Source organism: Saimiri boliviensis, chromosome 14 (assembly GCF_048565385.1).
Source record: "Saimiri boliviensis isolate mSaiBol1 chromosome 14, mSaiBol1.pri, whole genome shotgun sequence".
Lineage (NCBI taxonomy): Eukaryota > Metazoa > Chordata > Mammalia > Primates > Cebidae > Saimiri > Saimiri boliviensis.
This window is the reverse complement of record NC_133462.1, coordinates 7,995,715-8,016,215: the sequence shown is the minus strand read 5'-3', so window position 1 is coordinate 8,016,215 and position 20,501 is coordinate 7,995,715. Positions and strand designations below refer to the sequence as shown.

General features: G+C 50.8%; 1 protein-coding gene across 2 annotated transcripts; it reads left to right on the top strand.

The window, feature by feature from the left end:
- Window positions 1-287: 287 nt before the first annotated feature.
- Window positions 288-18,795, top strand: ZNF473 (zinc finger protein 473). 2 transcript variants are annotated; one of them, XM_003940388.4, is made up of 5 exons: window positions 288-468; window positions 2,417-2,494; window positions 6,978-7,104; window positions 9,499-9,588; window positions 12,727-18,795. In XM_003940388.4, exons 2-5 carry the CDS (start codon window positions 2,486-2,488, stop codon window positions 15,105-15,107), a joined length of 2,607 nt encoding a protein of 868 aa, XP_003940437.2. In that variant the 5' UTR covers window positions 288-468; window positions 2,417-2,485; the 3' UTR covers window positions 15,108-18,795. The 2 variants fall into 2 exon arrangements, with proteins under 2 accessions (XP_003940437.2, XP_003940436.2); XM_003940387.3 differs by having other exon boundaries at window positions 2,298-2,494.
- Window positions 18,796-20,501: the final 1,706 nt, after the last annotated feature.

Sequence of the window (20,501 nt, the reverse complement as noted above, 5' to 3'; positions counted from 1 at the left end):
GCACCGTGAGCCCTTCTCAACTCCGCCCCTCCCACGCGTTTTCTCAGAAATCCCTTCTCAACGCGTTTCCAAGGCAACCCACTGCTTGCTCTTTAAAAGAAGGGAAAACTCCCAGTCTTCTAGGAAAGGCAAGAGCCTAATTAAATGATTCTTTAACAAGGTAAAAAACTGGACTACAATCCCAGGCCGCTTGGTTCTGATTCTGTTTGTACTCTACTCCCAGATTGCTAAGCGTGGTCTCTAAGGCTGAAGAAGCGGGAGGAGATGGGAAGGCGAACGAAGTCGGCCGCGCAGCCCTCTGGGAAATAGAGTCCTGGCGCTGGCGCGGAGGATCCTGGGTGGAGCCTCTCAAAGAAACTATACGCGCACCGGAAGTCGATGCGAGGAGGCGCGTGTGAGGGAAGTTGAGTCGTTCGCTCCCTCGAGGCTCAGGTTGCGTCTGTTGATGCGGCCGACGACAATCCCGAGGTACAGAAACGCTGGGGTTGGAGGGCCTTGCTGGCTCGATCCTTTCTGAAAGGTGACGGGATGCTAGTGGGGGCGACTTCGGCAATGGGTGCGTCGCCTGGGTCGGTGGCAGTTGTCTGGGTGGAGGCGTGAACCGCCTTTCGGAGTCCGCTAAAGGGCCGCCGGCGCGGTGGCTCACCCTTGTAACCCCAGCACTCTGGGGGGCCGAGGCGGGCGGATCACTGGAGATCAGGAGTTAAGAGACGATCCTGGCCGGGCGCGGTGGCTCAAGCCTGTAATCCCAGCACTTTGGGAGGCTGAGGCGGGTGGATCACAAGGTCGAGAGATCGAGACCATCCTGGTCAACATGGTGAAACCCCGTCTCTACTAAAAATACAAAAAAATTAGCTGGGCATGGTGGCGCGTGCCTGTAATCCCAGCTACTCAGGAGGCTGAGGCAGGAGAATTGCCTGAACCCAGGAGGCGGAGGTTGTGGTGAGCCGAGATCGCGCCATTGCACTCCAGCCTGGGTAACAAGAGCGAAACTCCGTCTCAAAAAAAAAAAAAAAAAAAAAAAAAAAAAAAAAGAGACGATCCTGGCTCGAACCCCGTCACTCCTAAAAATTGTAACACCAGGTACTGGAGAGGCTCAGGTAGGGGAATCGCTCGAACCCGGGAGGCAGAGGTTGCGGTCAGCCGAGATCGCGCCGCTGCAGTCCAGCCTGGGCAGCAGAGTGAGACTGCGTCTGGAAAGAAAGAAAGGGAGGGGGCGGGGTGGGGGTGGGGAAACTCACTAGGTGGTAAAAAAAAAAAAAATCAGCTGCTTTTTTTTTTTTTTTTTTTTTTTTTTGAGATGGAGTCTTGCTCTGTCGCCCAGGCTGGAGTGATCTCGGCTCACTGCAACCTCTGCCTCTCGGGTTCAAGCGATTCTCCTGCCTCAGCCTCCCGAGTAGCTGGGATTGCAGGCAGGTGCCACCAAGCCCGGCTAATTTTTATGTTATTAGTACAGACGGGGTTTCAGCATGTTGGCCAACCTGGTCTGGGACTCCTGAACTCAAGTAATCCGCCCACCCCGGCCTCCCAAAGTGCTGGGATTACAGGTGTGAGCCGCTGTGCCTGGCCTATAATATATTGTCGTTGTTACTGTGGGTCATGGTTAAAAGAAAAGTTTAGATATTTCTGTTGTACAGATAGTGGCCAGGTTCGGTGGCTCACGCCTGTAATCCCAACACTTTGGGTGGCCGATGAGGGTGGATTACTTGAGGTCAGGAGTTTGAGAACGGCTTGGGCAACAAGTGAGATCCTGTCCCTACAAAAAGTAAAAAAGATTAGCTGGATGTGGTGGCACATGCTTGTAGTCCCAGCTACTTGACAGGCCAAGGTGGGAGGATTGCTTAAGCCTGGGAGGTTATGGCTGCAGCGAGCCATGATTGTGCCACTGTACTCCAGCCTGGCAACAGGAACAAGACCTTGTCTCAAAAAAAAGTAGCAGTTTTGGAGGCCGATGGATCTGAACTCAAATCCTAGAGATGATCATCAGAAATCCCAGAAGCATTGTTCTGTTGCTTCTGTTAGACACCTTTGTTCTGTCTACAGCTGTAGGTGCGTTTATACCTGCTGTGAAAGCAGGTACTTACTGTACCATGCCGGTGCTAAGACACAGCAGAGAGCAGGACAGAAGCTCCCACTGTGGCCATAGACTCGCATCACCAAATCTCCTGAGTGTGTATTTACTGACTGCGTTAAGTGCTGACAGTGGTGGCGAAGCTGCTTGGTAGGTTCTGAAGCACGGTGGAAACGTGCGGCTGGGGTGGCTTCAGTAAATACAGTTGTCGTTGTGATTCCTGCAGGGAGACTCTCACTGGGACTTGTCCTCCTCCTGGACTTTTTGGGGGCTCGTCAGCCTGGACAGCGAGTCAGCCATGGGCGGAAGGGAGGCTTTCTCACAGCTCCCTTGTGCTTCCCACAGCCTTGCCAGTCGGGAACACGGAGGGGAAGGAGGAGGAGCTTGAGAGAGGCTACTGAATCCCAGTGGGCCATGGCTGAGGTGAGTTGAAGGCCACTCTGTCTTAACTGATTGGCCCCAAAGGCAGGAAAGCTGGCCTGCCTTTTTAGCTGAGGTGAGTTGAAGGCCACTGTCTTCCTCGGTCACCCCCGAAGGCAGGAAAACTGACCCTCCTTTATGGCTAAGGTGAGTTGAAGTCCCTTCTGTGTGAATTGGTCACGCCCCCTGGCAGGAAAGTTGTTAGCCTTCCTTTGTGGCTGAGGTGAGTTGACGGCTCTGTGTTAACTGGTCACCCCCATGGCCTTCCTTTGTTCTGTCCTCCCTGTCCCACGGTGGCTTCCTGGCTTCCGGGTGATCCTTTTAAAGGCAAGCTTGCATGCTGTCCCACGGTGGCTTCCGGGTGATCCTTTTAAAGGCAAGCTTGCGTGCTGTCCCACGGTGGCTTCCGGGTGATCCTTTTAAAGGCAAGCTTGCGTGCTGTCCCACGGTGGCTTCCGGGTGATCCTTTTAAAGGCAAGCTTGCGTGCTGTCCCACGGTGGCTTCCGGGTGATCCTTTTAAAGGCAAGCTTGCGTGCTGTCCCACGGTGGCTTCCGGGTGATCCTTTTAAAGGCAAGCTTGCGTGCTGTCCCACGGTGGCTTCCGGGTGATCCTTTTAAAGGCAAGCTTGCGTGCTGTCCCACGGTGGCTTCCGGGTGATCCTTTTAAAGGCAAGCTTGCGTGCTGTCCCACGGTGGCTTCCGGGTGATCCTTTTAAAGGCAAGCTTGCGTGCTGTCCCACGGTGGCTTCCGGGTGATCCTTTTAAAGGCAAGCTTGCGTGCTGTCCCACGGTGGCTTCCGGGTGATCCTTTTAAAGGCAAGCTTGCGTGCTGTCCCACGGTGGCTTCCGGGTGATCCTTTTAAAGGCAAGCTTGCGTGCTGTCCCACGGTGGCTTCCGGGTGATCTTTTTAAAGGCAAGCTTGCCTGCTGTCCCACGGTGGCTTCCGGGTGATCCTTTTAAAGGCAAGCTTGCGTGCTGTTCTTTTCTGCTTGTACTCTTCTGGGCATCCCTACTGCTTACAGGATGAATTCCAGTTTTTTCAGCCTTCCTTCGTGGTCTGGGTTCTACCTCCCTTTGCACCGTCTTCTGCCATTTCTCTAGGTAACCAGTCCTCCCTTTGGCCTGGTAGTAAAACGTTATTCTGTAGTTTCCAGCAGCTTCCCTGCCTTTGCTCAGGTTGTGCCCTCTGCTGGAATCCCGTGCCCCTTTTCCATCCAGTGATGTCTCACACCGCCTTTAGGACCCTGCTCAGCTCCCCCACCCTTCCCTAGGCAGTCAGCACTTTCCTGCTCTGGCCTTCCATAGCATCCCCTGCTGCCTCCACTGTAGCAGAGATCCACCTAGATACGGATGTTCCTGCCCACTCGTCAGCCCCACCCAGATTTCAAGTTCCGCCAGATGCTCGGGGACAGGAACTGATGGGGATTCATCTCTGGGTCCCTAGGGCCCAGCACAGGCCGGGCACGTAGGAAGCCTCATGAGGTGTTAGTTGAATGAATGAATGATGCATGAAACCATGTCTCTATCTGGTAAACACCTGTTCATCCTCAGTAATCCATCTCGAATGACCTCACCTCCAGGAAGCTTTCCCTGACTTTCCTCCATTCCTGCCACTGTTTCTCACCTGTATTATCAAACTGGCCTTCTTCCTTGACTCCCTGCTTCTGCCCTTCCCACCTTCTGTCTTTTCCCACATAGCAGCAGGAGGAGAATGCTGTTTAGTATGTGCTTAATTTAAAAAATATTTTTATTGCAAAATCACAGATGTAGAAACACACACATCAAATTCGTGACTTAATGAAGGTGAACACCACCTAGATCAAGCGTGAGAATCTTTTCTGCCACTCATCCCAGAAGTCCCTCGTGGGCTCTGTCATAGCCCTCTCACATCTCCAATACCTGATTTTTTTTTTTGACAGTGTCTTGCTCTGTCACCCAGGCTGGAGTGCAGTGGCCGCTATCTCAGCTCACTGCAACCTCCACCTCCTGGGGTCAAGTGATTCTCCTATAATCCCAGCGCTTCGGAAGGCCGAGGCAGGCGATCACAAGGTCAGGAGATCGAGACCATCCTGGTCAACATGGTGAAACCCTGTCTCTACTAAAAATTCCAAAATTAGCCAGGTGTGGTAGTGCGCAACTGTAATCCCAGCTACTCAGAAGGCTGAGGTAGGAGAATTGCGAGCAGACTCCTGAGCTCAAGCAGTCTGCCTGCCCCAGCCTCCCACAGTGTTTGATTTACGGGTGTGAGCCACCATACCCGGCCAATCAAAGCTCCTTGAAATGTAATGTCTCATGTAACTGTATTAAGAGGTGGGGTCTTTAAGAGGTGATTGTCATGAAGGTTCTGCCTGTGTGAATGAATTCATTTATTTATGGATTAATGGGTTATCATGAGAGTGGGTCTGTTGTAAAAGCCAGCTTGACATTGCTTCAGTTCCCTCACCCTGTTATGCCTTGTGCCCTCTTAGGGCTCTGCAGAGAGTCTCTGCCAGCAAGAGGACCCTCACCAGAGGCAGTCCACTGGCCTTGGACTTCCCGGCCTTGAGAACTATAGGAAATAAATTTCTTTTCTTTACACATTACCCAGTCTCAAGTATTCAGTTATAGCAACAGAAGACAGACTAATATACTGTGTGACTTGGAGAAGGTGACTGTTTGGTCCTTGATCTTGTTTTCTGTAAATTGGGGATAATCCTGCCTCAAAGTGGAGTCAGGCAGTTCAGTGACTCATGGCACCTGAAGTGTCTAGTCCATTCTCGGCATGCCAGAATCTCTTGGCCAAAGAAGGGCTTTTGCAGTCCAATGCCTGGAGCGTTGGCACGGGCAGTGTGAGCCAGAGTGGAAGTACCCCTTCGTCGAGCTCCTCCTGTGTGCTGAGTACTTTGCAGTCCCCTCCTAGCAGCATTTCAGTTGCTTCCTGTGGCAGCCCTGATGAGATGGGGCTCGTTGGTCCCATTTCACTAGTGGAGCGGGAATTGGGGTCACGAGAGACATACGGCTTACTTGCCAATAGTCATAAGTGAAGGCAGTAGGGCCATACCTCAAATCCAAACTGCAGAAAGGTGGTTTTCATTCTTCCTTAAAGTGTGCCTGTGTGTGCACGTGTGCGTGTGTGCCTGTGCCCACACTGATGGAGATTTGGAAGAGACACACCAGGCATGGATTCACCTAGAGGTGGGGTATGTGGGGGCAGGCTTTCATGTTTTATTGTCTGTACTTCTCAAGTATTTGAATTTGTATCCTAAACACCTATTAATTGGCCTCATGCCTGTAATCCCAGCACATCAGGAGGCAGGGGCAGGAGGATCATTTGAGGCCAAGAGTTCAAGACCAGCCTGGGCAACATAGCAAGACTCCTACTCTACCAAAAAAGAAAAAAATTAGCTGGGTCTGGTGGCATACGCCTGTAGTCCTAGCTACTTGGAGGCTGAGGCAAGATTGCTTGAGCCCAGGAGGTCGAGGCTGTGATTGTGACAGTGCACTCAAGCCTGAGCAACAGACAGAATGAGACACTGTCTCTCTCTCTCTCTCTCTCTCTCTCTCTGTATATGTATGTATTATATATATTTTATATATATAATATATATAACATATACACACACAGGTAATTAAATAATAGTAAACACTTATTAACTAGGAAAGTTTTAAAATGAAGAAAGATGCTGTCACTAAAAGTTGGACAGCCAGATAGGAGCCTTTGGTAGTCATGGGGCCTAAAGTGGACCTGGCACGTCTGTGAGGGGGTCTTTCCCCCAGAAACTGTACTGACTCCAGTTGGGCCTCTGCTCTGAGGTTTTACACGGGCCAGGGGAGCAGCCAGATGACACTGCACAGAGGCAGAACGTGGGACCTCACATCAGGAGCGTGGAGGATGAAGAGGGCACAGGGGTTGAGCTGTAGATTTTAAAACCTCAGAGCCACATCAGTTACGAGCAGGGTATGGGCCCCCTTGAATTCTGCTTCAGACAAGCTAGCTAGGACATGCCACTGAGACATCATCCTAATCTGGATACAGACTTTGAGTGTGGTCTGGGTGTTCAGCGATTAAGGAGTTACTGTTCATACTGAAGTATTCGCAGGTGGAATCAGATGACCCCTGGGCGATGGGTTCCCCCTCTCTCCTTGTGTTAATTATATACTTCTCCCTACTTGTATGTGTGTTTGAAAATTTACCAAATCAAATCTTGAATGAACACTAAAAAAAGCAAAAGCGTGAAATAAATAGACTTTCAGGATCGGGCAGACCTGGGTTGAGTCCTACCTGCGTTAACTGGTTGACATTCCGTCCCCTGGTCAAGACTCTCTTTTCCTTGCCTACAAAATGCACGGGTTTCCAATCCCTTCTCAAGATTCTTGTTGAGGATGAGGATGGGATAGTTTTTGCCAAAGGCCTGGCCGATTGAGGGTTGGGGGTGCCCTGAATGAAGTGTTAGACTCCTCCCTGACCCTGGCCCCTGAGTGACCAATAGTGCGTTGTGTTTCAGGAATTTGTGACCCTCAAGGACGTCGCCATGGACTTCACTTTGGAAGACTGGGAGCAGTTCGGGCTGGACCAGGGGGACCCGTTCTGGGACACAGCATTGGACAACTACCAGAACCTCTTCCTGCTGAGTGAGTGTCGCCTGTCCCCAGGGGCCTACTCACTGCCCTGCTTGGTGATCGCCTGTGCCCTCCACCACCCACGGGGTGAAATCCTGGCTCCTGGGCTCCTCAGAATCAGCATGACCTAGCCCGGCAGTTCTCAGCTGGCCAGGGAGACCTTGGCGCTGTGTGGAGACGGTTCTGATTGTTACTCCTTGGGCCAGCAGTATGCGGCTAGCATCTAGCCGGTGGAGCCCGGGGATGCTGCCAGACATTCTGCAATGCACAGGACAGCCTCATGAGCGAGGACAGGCCCACCCCAGTGGCAGTAGTGCTAAGCCTGGGAAACCCAGCTCTCGCCCGTCTGCCTCCCAGCCTCATCTTCACCACTGTCCTACTTGTCATTTTGGTCAGTCATTCTTCAAGCTGATCCTTCAGGGTCTTACAGTTGCCCTCCTGTCTGCCTAAGTGGCTCTCCACCTTTTTCAGGTCGGAACTGGGAGCCTGTTAGAACTCCGTGCCTCCTCTCCCATTCATCTTGTACCTCGTTCCATCACATTCTCAATACCATTTTATCATCCAGAACAGGTGCTGTGTGAGGCCAGGGCGTGTCCCCAGTGTTTGGAACAAACAGTACCTGCTCCAGGGCCCAGCCGACAGCCCTAAATAAATGAATGATTGAGTAGCAGCTCCTAGGACTTGCTCGTTCAATCCTCCAGTCACCCCATGAAGAAGCTGGGTTGTCTCTTTAGCTGATTGGTCTGAAACTGAGGTTAAAAGAGAGGCAGTCACCTTCCCAGCTAAGTCAGTGTCCCCAGGACCACCCGCAGATTCAGTGATTCACTAGGACTCCCAGGACCCATCCTGTAGTCAAGACTCACAGCTATGACTTACTACAGGGAAACGATTCAGAGCACAGTCAGCAAGGAGCAAAGGTACATGGGGCAAAGTCCAAGGACGCAGGCACAAGCTTCCAGAATTCTTTCTCGGGAGAGTCACATGGGACATGCTTAAGTCCCCCAGCAATACTGTAGAATGCTGTCCACCAGGGAGGCTCATCACAGACTCAGTGCCGGGGTTTTTACTGGGGGCTGGTCACGTGGACGCCTCTGCCTGGCACATACCAAAATTCCAGACTCCCAGAAGGCAAGCAGGTGTAAGCCGCAGTGTTTGCACAGTTCAGGTCCCGGGAGCGTGTCTTCAGTTCTGCAGACACGGGGTACCCTCCCGAAATCCAGCCTTGCCAGCAGGCCTTTCCCAGGAGAGCAGCCAGCCTGCTGTGTCACCCTCTTCTGCACACCAGTGTCACACAGTGAGACGGCAGCAGGGCCCAGACTCCAGCTCAGGTCTGTGCAGCTCCAAGGCCGCCTCACCCCAGCTCCCCAGCAGTCTCACCTCATTAACTCGCATCCCCTCTCTGTTGCCTCAGTTCTTTCTTTTTGAAGAACCAGAAACATAATTGACTCCAAAGATGAAAGAAGTAAAAGATAACACACTGGAAACTATCATTTGATACAGTCTCATCACACTGGGCAGACTTTCTCCAAACTGGCCAGTGTGTGCTACGAAGCATCTTATGGGAGGTCCTATCTCAGTGTCTTTTTGAATTTTTAAACTGCAGCCCACCATAAGAAATGTGTTTACCTCAACTGCCCCTTCACACATAAGTGTGTATGTATGAGTAGTGGATCCGCTTCCTATTGCTGCTATTACACATAGCACAAACCTAGTGTCTTCCACCAACACACCTTTATTACGTTATAGTCCTGGAGGTCAGGAGTTCCAAATGCATGTGGCTAGGCTGGAGGCGAGAGGCGAGGTGTTGGCTGGGCCCTGTTCCTCCTAGAGGCTCCAGCACATAGAGTCTTTCCTGGCTCGTTGCCAGCTTCTGGAGGTCACCTGTATTGCTTGGCTCATGGCCTTTCACTTTGACTTCAAAGCTAGCAGTGGTGTTTTCTCTGCTGTAGCCTGTGTCCCCCTGGATGATGACTCTGGCTCCTTCCATGGGGAAGCTTGTGGAGGGTAGGGCTCAGGACTGCTTGGACTCTGGGACCCTGACATCTTCTGTCCCTGGCCCATGGAGGCCTTGGGCAATGTGTGGCCCATGGGTGAGTGAGTGAATCATGGGAGAGGCTAAGGAAGTACGTGCCTCTCCACCTGGCAGATTCTGCCCATTGAAGAGCTGTCACAAGTCCTTTGTGTCCCCAGTCCCAGGTGTCACCCTGGATTGTGACTGTTTGGCTCCCTCTCTGTCACTGGACTGGGAAAGCTACAGGACAGGCATCCCCAGAGTCGCCCAGTACAGCACCTGGCCCACAGGAGCCATGTGCAGCATAAAGCATAAAAGTCAGCGCCAGGAGGTTCTCACCGAGTGGATGGCCCTTCATGTCCTGGTTGAATGACAATGCTGTTCTCTCCTTGCAGACCCCCCAAGACCCAACCTGACCTCCCACCCAGATGGCAGTGAAGATCTGGAGCCTCTGGCACAAGGAAGCCCAGAAGCAACGGGCCCTGGTGAGTGGTTGGAGAGGGGCCCCTTGTGTACCTTCTGTCCTCCAGACCGCCATCCTGGGGCTGTGGCCAGCTCTCCAACAGGTCTACCCAGACATTACAGCACTCGGCTTCAGGACCTCACTCTGCCACTCTCTGGCTTCCCTCCCTCATCCTGGCAGCTGGCGGGGATCAGGACATGTTTATAGACCCCTGCTCTCGTGTCTCCACCTCGCCCTTCAGCACAGGGCTATCCCGGTGCCTCTTCGCATCTCTTCCTCTTTCCTTCCAAGACTCAACAAGGGGATGCCCTTCACCGAGCTGGTCTCTCTACTTTCCTGCCTTGTGCCCCCTGAGTGCGCCGACCCTCATTCTACTTCTTTTACCTCCCTTTTTTCAGGCCCATTTTTCCTTCCTAGCCCTGGGGCACAGCAGATGGCCACATCAGGGAGTAACTCAAGCCCAGGCCTGAGTATTGCCAAGAGCATCTGCCCTGCCACCTCCCAAGCCAGGGTTCCTCCAGGTGGATCAGGATTCCTGGGGTATTACCCATGGTGGAGATGTCTCCAGGAGGAGAAAGCAGAGGCAGCTGCCTTGCCTGGTGTGGGAGACTTCTCTCATTGTTTCTTTATCTGCATGAGAAGCAGGGCTCTAAACCAGAGAGCGCAGGAGTCTCAGGCTGCACTCCACCCAGTCAGTCCGCAGTTCCCTTCTTGGCTCATCAGCCTCAAGCTCGTGAACATGAGGCCTGCAGCCTCCTCTTCAGCACATCAGTGTCCTTTGTAGGTGACTAACCCATTCACAGGCTCCCACAACCTCTGCTTTGTTTCTGTCACCTCAGCATATTGGCTGTTTCCAAGCATAGGTAGCCATGCCTTTACTAACAAATGTACCTCCATACCCTCCAGTAGTGACACTGGAGTTGCAGCATGTCTGTCCAGGAAGCAGAGCTTAGCTGGTTCACCCTTATTCCCAGCTCCTGACATCGCGCTTGGCACGTAAGGGGTGCCTATTACTTGTCTGCTGATGCCTTCCCGGCAGAGGGAACAGCATGAGCACAGGTGTGGTGAGGAGAGTGAGCCAGAGGCAAAGGTGACAATTCAGAGCGAGACATGGTTTTGGAAGGCTTTCATTTGCAAGTTTTAATTCCAGGCAGAGAGACCTTAAGCAGTCTCATAGATACTCAGATGGTGAGCCAAGAATTGCAGAAGGGACAGGCTGGAAAAAGTGTGATGATGGAGGAGAGAAGAGATTGGGAGACGAGGCAGATAGCAGAGCAGTGACATTCATGTTTTGTGAAGGATCCCAGAGAGCATACAGCTTGGCAGTTAAGATTATGGGGGCCAGGTGTGGTAGCTCATACCTATAATCCCACCACATTGGGAGGCCAAGGCAGGCAATCACTTGAGGTCAGGAGTTTGAGACCAGTCTGGCCAACATGTCAAAACCCTGTCTCTACTAAAAATTCAAAAACTAACCGGGCATGGTGATGGGTGCCTGCAGTTCCAGCTACTTGGGAGGCCGAGGCACGAGAATCACTTGAACAGGAGGCAGAGGTTGCAGTGAGCTGAGATCACACCACTGCACTCCAGCCTGGGTAACAGTGAGACTCAATCTCAAAAAAAAAAAAAAAAAACCCCCCACACATACACACACACACACACACGCACACACAGGTAGATCTAGTCAGAGGGGTTCAAATCTCACTCTGCTGCTCACTTAGGTATAAGAAAGCAGAAACGTGGCTGGGTGCGGTGGCTCACGCCTGTAATCCCAGCACTTTGGGAGGCTGAGGAGGGTGCATCATGAGATCAGGAGATCGAGACCATCCTGGCCAACGTGGTGAAACCCTGTCTCTACTAAAAATACAAAAAGAATTAGCTGGGTGTGGTGGCACGTGCCTGTAGTCCCAGCTCCTCAGGAGGCTGAGGCAGGAGAATAGCTTAAACCCAGGAGGCGGAGAGAGCACTGAGCTGAGATTGTACCACTGCACTTCAGCCTGGGTGACAGTGCAAGACTCTGTCTCAAAAAAAAAAAAAGCAGAGACGTGCCTACCTTACAGGGGGTTGTTGAGGGTAACAGAGTGTGCCTGAGGCACTCCTGCCTGTGAGCAAGCATGCCGTGAATGGGAGTTACTCTGTCCTGTCAACCTTTCCCATGGCTGCCCCTGTGGCAGTGGATGGATGAGCTGTGGAAGGTGCCCCTTAAAGGGCTTACCTTCTGGTCAGAGGTCAGACCCTTTCATAACCTGTTATGGTAGAGGATGTTAGGTACTCGGCTGTTCTTTGGATAATACAGGGCAAGGGACTTAAAGCAGAATGGAGATGGGGTTGTCAGGGAAGCCTCTCAGAGGAAGGTGATAGTCAAGCTGGGCGGTAAAAGTCTTAGGGGAGTTAGACCAGGAAGTGCAGTCCAGGATGAGGGACCATTAAAGGCACAGAGAAGAAAGTGGTAGATTTAGGGAACCGCAAGAGTTGTATGAGGTCAGCACAAAGAACGCTGGACTAATACACTCATTTCTCTTCCATAGGTGGGAAGCCATGGAAGGGTTTAATCTGAGTGCTGTAGTCAGATCCATTTATTACAAAGCCCTTTAGGACTAGTGTGGAAGACTAGAGAGAGAAACAGAGACAGGAGGCCAACAAGCAGCCTGGAGTCAGATGGAGTCTTGATAAAGAGAGGAGATGAAGTGGGTTGAGACATTTTGATAGAGACCAAATGAAAAAAAATAGTGCCAAGTTGAGGGAGAGGTGGGGAGGAGGTTGACTCCTAGGATTCCAGCATGGAGAACTGGATGGGTGGTGGAGTGGAGGGGCAGGGTGTCATCTGGGATAGAGGATGCAGGATATGAAGAGGAAGATTTTTGTGAGTGGAGAGTGGAAGGAGGTGAGGCCAGGAGACTTTAGGGAACTTGGTCAGTCACATGGGTGTGAAGGTAATGGTAGAGTCTCTCCTTCCTCATTGAACCCCTGTGGTTTCCCAACTTCCCTCTTGATCTTCCTGGGAATGGACTCTCTCTCTTTTCTGTGATGCCAGTTCTACATAGGTCACCTCTTTGGGTCCATTGATGGACAGGCTGGACTTAAGATCCATCACCCCTACTTGCCCTTGTCTGTGTTCTTACCCTTGGTGAACAGGAGACATTTGCACTTGCTCTTTCAGATTTGGCTGAGACCACGAACTCTCCTCTGATGCAGGATTTCTTGGAAGAAGGACTCTCCCAGGAGATTATAGAGATGATTTCCAAGGAGGGCTTCTGGAACTCCAATTTTGGAGAAACCTGTATAGAGGACAGCTGGTTAGATAGTTTGCTAGGAGATCCAGAAAGTCTTCTGAGGTCCGATGTTGCCACCAACATGGAAGGTCCCACAGAATGTGAGAGTCAGGAATTAAAGAGAGGCTTCAGTCCTGTGTCCACCCTTTCCACGGGAGAAGAAAACATGATACATGTTTCTGAGAAGAGCATCACACCAGCTGAATCTAAGGAACATAGGGATGAGTTTGGCTCCTCAGAACACAGCCAGCAGGATTCTGTTCTGGAAGGGGATAAACCATATAAATGTAGTGAATGTGGAGAAAGCTTCAGTGGGAGTTACCATCTTATCCAGCACTGGATTACTCATACTAAGGAGAAACCCACTGTGCATCAAGAGTGTGAGCAAGGTTTCAACCAGAATGCTTCCTTTTCTGTGTATCCGAAAAGCCACACAGGCTACAAATCCTATGTGTGTAATGAATATGGGACAACTTTTGGTGAGAGTGCATACCTGTGGCTTCAGAAAACTCACACTGGAGAAGAACCATGTAAGAGTCAAGACAGTGACCACCCACCCAGTCATGCCACACAGCCTGTTGAGCCTCAGAAAACTCACAGAAGAAGTAAGTCCTATAGCTGTAGTGAATGCGGCAAGACTTTCACCCGGATCCTTCATCTTACTCAGCACCAGAAGAACCACACTCGGAAACACTATGAATGTGCCAAATGTCAGGCAACCTTCAACTTTAGAAAACACCTCGTCCAACATCAGAAAATTCATGCTGCAAAAACTACCTCTGAGTGTCAGGAGTGTGGGAAGGTTTTTAGGCGGAGTTCGCTGCTCATTGAACACCAGGCTGTTCACACTGGAGAGAAGCCTTATAAGTGTAATGAATGTGGGAAATCCTTCAGCCATACCTCTACCCTAAAGATCCATCAGAGAGTCCACAGTGGAGAGAAACCTTACAAATGCAGTGAGTGTGGGAAGGCTTTCTGGCGGAACACTAACCTTAGTGAACATCAGCGAATTCATACAGGCTACAGACCCCACAAATGTCAGGAATGTGTCAGGAGTTTCAGGCGGCCCTCACAGCTAATGCGACATCAGGCCATTCATGCCGCAGAAAAGCCCTATAGTTGCGCTGAATGCACGGAGACTTTCAGCCATAACAGTCAACTTGTGCAGCACCAGAAAATGCACGCTGTCAAAATCCCATATGAATGTCAGGAGTGTGGAGAACGCTTCATTTGCAGCTCAACCCTGAAGTGCCACCAGAGTGTTCACACCAGAGAAAAACAAGGGTTTGTTTTAAGTGGGAAGATCTTGGTTCAGAACCCAGCACAGACAGAGAAGTGCTTTAAGTGTAACAAATGTGAGAAATCCTTTAGCAGCAGCAAATACCTAACTCAGCATGAGAGGATTCACACCAAGGTGAAGCCCTTTAAGTGTGACCACTGTGGGAAAGCCTTTGGCCAAAGTACTCAGCTCATTCGCCATCAAAGAATCCACTTTAGGGTGAGGCTCTCTAAATGGGGTGAACAAGGGAAAGCCATCAGCAGTGGCTCCCTTAACCAACTTCAGTCCTCCCTCACTGAGGAGTACCCTTTTAAATGTGACAAATGTGGAAAGACCTTCAGCCAAAGTGCACGCCTCTCAAAACATCAGTTAATTCACACTGGAGAAAACCCCTTTAAATGTAGCACGTGTGACAGAGTCTTCAGCCAGATAAACTACCTTGTTCAGCATGAGAGAACTCATGGCAGAAAGAAGCCCTTCCAGTGTAATGAGTGCGGGAAAACGTTCCGTCAGAGCTCGTGCCTTTCTAAGCATCAGAGAGTTCACTCAGGTGAGAAGCGCTATGTATGTGACTACTGCGGGAAGGCCTTTGGCCTGAATGCTGAGCTTGTCCGCCATCAGAGAATTCACACTGGAGAAAAGCCTTATGTTTGTCAGGAATGTGGGAAAGCCTTCGCCCAGAGCTCATGCCTTGCTATTCACCGGAGGGTTCACACCGGGGAGAAGCCCTATGTATGTGGTGAATGTGGGAAAACCTTTGCCCAGAAAGCAAATCTAACACAGCACCAGCGAATGCACACTGGGGAGAAGCCTTACTCCTGTAATATGTGTGGCAAAGCTTTTGGGCTCAGTGCCCATCTCAACCAGCACCTGAGAGTTCACACTCAGGGGACACTTTATCAGTGTCAACATTGTCAGAAAACCTTTCAGTGCCCCACGAGTCTCAGCCGCCATCAGCGTGTACACATCAGGCAGCAATACTGCCTGTAGCCATTGGGTGGTAGCAGAGTCCCAGAATAGGAGACCATGTTCGTTGGATGTCAAAAGTTGGAAACCATCCCGTTGCAAGTTTCCCTCCAAATAAATAAGTCTAAAGATTGATGAGAAAGTTTGCGCACACGAGTTTCATTATGACAATGAAAACACAAAAATGGAGAAGCTGTACAGTGTCAGGATTCAGAGGTAGGCTCTGGAGCCAGTCTACCTCAGTTAAATCCCACCTCTGTCGTCTGCTACCTAAGTGACCTTGATTGAGAAAGTCAGAAAAATCTCTCAGGGCCTCAGTGTCCTCATCTGTAAAATGGGCATCACCTACCTCAGAGGGCTTTTTTGAGGATTAAATTATTAATGTGAAGCACTTAGAACTGATGCCCAGCACATGAGGGCTCACCAAGTATGAGCCACAAATACGCGTCAGCTATGGCACAAATAGACGCATGTTACGGGAAGAACGGAAGCAGTAATTTCTCTGTTTACTGTAGTTAATGTTCTTACAACGCATAGCCTTTAATGTCAGTTTTCCTTTGTTAAGGTTTTTCTCCAGCACCTTACTCTTCTTAAACGCCTGGCCCTTTTTTGTCCCTTCATCTCTCTTTCCTGGTTTTTTTTCTTAACCCCCAGAAAGCTAAGAACATGTAAACACCTGATCTCAACCGGCTAAAACCTTCCACTCCTAACCTCCCAAGCCTCTCACTCAAAGGGGACATGCTGCCTCTTCCCAGGACCTTCCTCCACTTAACAGTATTGGTTATGCAGCAGGACACCCAATTTGTTGTGGGAGTTGACACCAAAACACAGCTGGATTCCATCAGGAACGCTGCGTTGATCAAGGTGTTAACCACATGTGAAACACAACCCATATGGAAGACATGCTTGGGGGTCAAGCCTGCGGTGTGCGGAGGTGACTGCTGGGCTGTCATTTGCCATTTATCCAAGATGGCCACTCACCTGGCAATTTGCGAGGCTTCGGGGCAGGTAATATCAGTACACTATGCACTGCTGCTGCTCTGAAGCTTCCTTCTGGAATCGGGGAGATGAATGAACCCATTTTCATAGACGACTGCTGTTAATTGACAAGTGACATCTTAAAAATGCCACATTCCCTCATATCACAGTTGTGGGATCACCAGGGATTGTTGGAGAGTCCAGTGAGATGGGACCACACAGCCAGTTCCCTCCTGACAGTGTTTTGTCAGCTCTAGGCTTTTGTGCCCTACCACTAAGTGGCTCAGTCACACATTTGCTGGAAACAGTAGTCTTACGGAAAGCACTGGGCACTGATATTTTGAATATCCTAGGCGCTTAAAATGGTTAGGTGGTAAGTGCTCTGTACACTCAGGCTTTTCAAGTCTGGCACCTAGAGTTCTGCTGGTTAAGTTTGTTAAACTTGGTTGAAACGGAACCTGTTGGCTAACTCCAGTATACTGTTTTTCAAATGACTGCAACATTTTAACTTGTACATGGTTCCCGTCCTCTGGAGCTCTGTCTCATCTAGGAGATGGGCATGTTAAATACCGAAAGAGTGTTCGAAGTGTTGCAGGCCGGAACACAATGCGGACTCTGGAAAATTGGCAGCTATTGGGGGTTGGGGACAGCCTCTCTAAATCAGTCACCTTTGTTTCTTCGGGCCGGGGTAGAAACACCCTCCATGTGTGCATGTTTTTTGGTTCTTTGATTAAAATGTTGAGTCTAAAAGCACTGGTTCCTTCTCAGCCTGCTGCCATGCAGCCAGGCATCAGTCCCTGCCTGCCAGGCCTCACATCTTCGTGGGGAGGGCTTCTGATGGCAATCACTGCCCAGTAAGAGGGAGCAGCTGAGTCTGTTTCCCCAGCATCTGAGTGGCGCATGGGCCACTGAGGAGGTACACAAGTTCAGCTGGTCCTCAGATGCATCAACAAACAACGCTTTTCAGCCTGTGTGGTGTGAGCCTGAGTAACCAAGGAGCGTGCGCAGGCAGCTGCGTTCACTTCTCTCCTTACAGACTCGTCAGGCTTTAGGCTTGGCCGGTGTTTCTAATTAGCATCCAATAATATAACTTTGCTTAGTATTTTAATTTTTCTCCCCATCTTTTTCCTTTAGTGATGAGATACTAGTTTCCTGCTCTTGGTAGTAATTGAAAGTTTTATTATAAAGTGAGCTGATGGGGCCCAGTGTGTGGCTCATGCTTGTAATTCCAGCCCTTTGGGAAGCCTAGGTGGGAAGATGACTTGAGCCCAGGGGTTTGAGACCAGCTTGGGCAACATGGTGAAACCCTGTCCCTACAAAACAAACACAAATTAGCTGGGTGGTGGCCACTGAACAATCACTTAAAAATGATTAAAATGGGGCTGGGCGTGGTGGCTCATGCCTGTAATCCTAGCACTTTGAGAGGCAGAGGTGGGTGGATCACCTGAGGTTGGGAGTTCAAGACCAGCGTGACCAACACGGAGAAACCCTGTCTCTACTAGAAATAAAAAAAAATTAGCTGGGTGAGGTGGCGCATGCCTATAATACCAGCTACTCAAGGGGCTGAGGTTGTAGTGAGCTGAGATCGTGCCACTGCACTCCAGCCTAGGCAGCAAGAGCAAAACTCTATCTCAAAAAATAAAAAAGATTAAAATGGCAAATTTTGTTACGCATGTTTTTACCACAATTAAAAAACATTTAAATAAAATACTAAATTTTTAAAGTTTGTGTGGTAGGCTGGGTGTGGTGGCTCACGCCTGTAATCCCCAGCACTTTGGAAAGCTGAGGTGGGTGGCTTGCTTGAGCTCACGAGTTTGAGAGCTGCCTGAGCAGCATGGTGAAACCCCATCTGTACAAAAAATAGTAACAGCCAGGGGTGGTGACACATACCCGCAGTCAGGCTGCTAGGGAGGCTGAAGTGGGAGAATCACGAGCCTGGGAGGTTAAGGCTTCAGTAAGCTGATCACACCACTGCACTCCCGCTTGGGTGACAGATCAAGACCCTGTCTCCAAATAAAGGAAAAAAATGTGATCGGAAAAAGAAATGAGCTACAGGAGCCTAAACCAAGCAAGGCTAAGACGGCGAAACCCAACACCTATGAGGTTGAGACGAAGACAAGCTAAAACGAGGTCAAGGTATAAAGCAGCAGCAAAGTCTTTGGGCTCTCCCCCAACACTTCAGAGTTGGGGGACTCCTTGTTAGAACTGATACCCCAGCTAAATTTCAGATTGTCCTCTGGAAGCGCTGGAGACTAAGGTCAGTCAGGGTAAACAGTCCATAACCAACTTCATAACCCTGGGTGCCTAGGCGTGGGTCAGCGTCTCCGGCAGTACTTCGTGTGTTGTCACACATCATTGCTGGGTGTGTTAAGTACTCTCCACGTGCTGTACTGGCAGAGGACACCCGGAAGCTCACGCCTGGTCTCTCCTAGACTCCATCCTATGCACCTTTTCCAGTGCTGATTTTAATCTCTATACTTTAGCTATAATCCATGCAACCAAGAGCCCTTCTAATGAATTACTGAACCTGAGGGTCCCCTGCCCCCTCTAAGCCTCAGTTTCTCCAATTGACTCAAGAATCATATTCGGTTTAAGGATTCTCAAAATGAACATCAGCGCGTTCTGCCCACGCCGGCTTCACCGGCTCAATTCTCTAATAACCACTTCCCTTCCCGTCTACTCCAGCCAGTCCTTGCGCTGACTCGGCTCCAGGCCACGCCCTAGCCCCGCTCCCGCAGCCTCTAACCCGGTCCCCTCCCCCGGTTCCGGCCGCCAGCCAGCCGCACCCCTGCACCCTCATTGGCCGCCGCCAGATTCTCTAGCCCCTCGAATCCTCTCGGTGGCCTAAATCCCCCACTGCTTAGGGCCACTCTTCAGGCCAAAATGGGGTGGGCAAGTGATGAGTGTCACTAGACGGTCGGGCCCCCAGGTACCTGGCAACTGGGGCGCTGGACCTCGGTCCCCACCAGCATCCCCATGTTGGTGGCGAAGCTGCCCCAACCCCACGGATGCTTCCGCGCCTGTCAAACTCCGAGATGAACTACCCTTCCCAGAGTCCCGCGGGAGCTCGGGTGACGGTCCTCTGATGGCAGATGCGGTAACATCCCTGGCGTCAGGCGGCCCTCGCGTGGGACGCACGAAGCCACGGCTTACTCTGGTCTCGGTAGGCGGCGGGGGGGGGATGGCAGCCCGCGCGTCTATTTCCTTGCGACCAATCGCAAGATACGTTCTGTAAGCCCCGCCCCCTACTGCGGTGCGCTCGGCTTTCGTCTCCAAGGCAACTGTCAACTCTGGAAACGCCTTTCTCCACGGCCACTGTCTACCCCGCAGGCGGGCCGCCCATTACCGGAGCCTTTAAGCAGTATGAGTGCTGGACAAACAGCGTGATCAGGTCGTAAAACTTGATGGGAAACGAATGTTAGAGCACAGGGCTGGGCGGTACTCAAAGAGTTGATGTGAGGGAAGGTTTCTCAAAGAAGGGAGACTTTAAAAAATTTTATTTGTATTTTTTACTTCTATTTTTTCGAGATGGAGTCCAGCCCAGGCGTGATCTCGGCTCACTGCAACCTCTGCCTCCCGGGTGCACATGATTCTCCTACCTCAGCGTCCCGAGTAGCTGGGATTACAGGCGCCTGCCACCATGCTTGGCTAATTTTTTGTATTTTTAGTACAGACGTGGTTTCACCCTGTTAGCCAGGCTAGTCGCAAACTCCTAACCTCAGGTGATCCACCCACCTTGGCCTCCCAAAGTGTTGGGATTAGAGACGTGAGCCACCGCTCAGGGCCCGGGAGGTGGCTTTTGAATAAGGCTTTGAGGGATGAGCAGAAGGTCGCCAGGAAGAGAAAGGAAAATACACTATATTTAGAGATCTGGCCAAAATTAAAAGTCTTAACGAGGGTGTGGGGAAACTGCCATTCTCCTACCCTACTGGTAGGGAGAGGAATACCTTCAGCCTTTAAAGAAGTAAATCAGCCATAAAGTGGGTGACTGTTTCCTGAGAACCTACGGTATACCGGGCAGTGCGCCAGACGCTAGGGATACAGCGGGGACAGACATACAGGGGGCAGGCAGTAACTACGAGACATATGATTGGAAATTATAAGTGCTGTGAAGTAGGCCAGCCGTGGTGGTTCACACCAATAATTCCAGCCCTTTGGGAGGCCAAGGTGGCTGGATCACTGGAGGCCAGGAGTTCGAGACCAGCCTGGCCAAGAAGTGAAACCCATCTCTACTAAAATTATAAAAATTAGCCAGGTGTAGTGTCGGGAACCTGTAATCCCAACTACTCAGGAGGCTGAGGCACAAGAATCCCTTGAACCCGGCAGGCAGAGATTGTGGTGAGCTGAGATCGTGACACTGCACTGCAGCCTGGGCCAGAGATGGAGACTCCATCTATAAATAAATAAATAAATGTTGTGACATAAACAGGCAGGGGCTGA

What these genes read in the sequence shown, in the direction of transcription:
- ZNF473 (XM_003940388.4), top strand. An exon ending in CCAGAACCTCTTCCTGCTGA is followed by an intron (nt 7,105 to 9,498) that starts GTGAGTGTCGCC and finishes CTCTCCTTGCAG; the next exon opens with ACCCCCCAAGACCCAACCTG. An exon ending in CCCAGAAGCAACGGGCCCTG is followed by an intron (nt 9,589 to 12,726) that starts GTGAGTGGTTGG and finishes TTGCTCTTTCAG; the next exon opens with ATTTGGCTGAGACCACGAAC.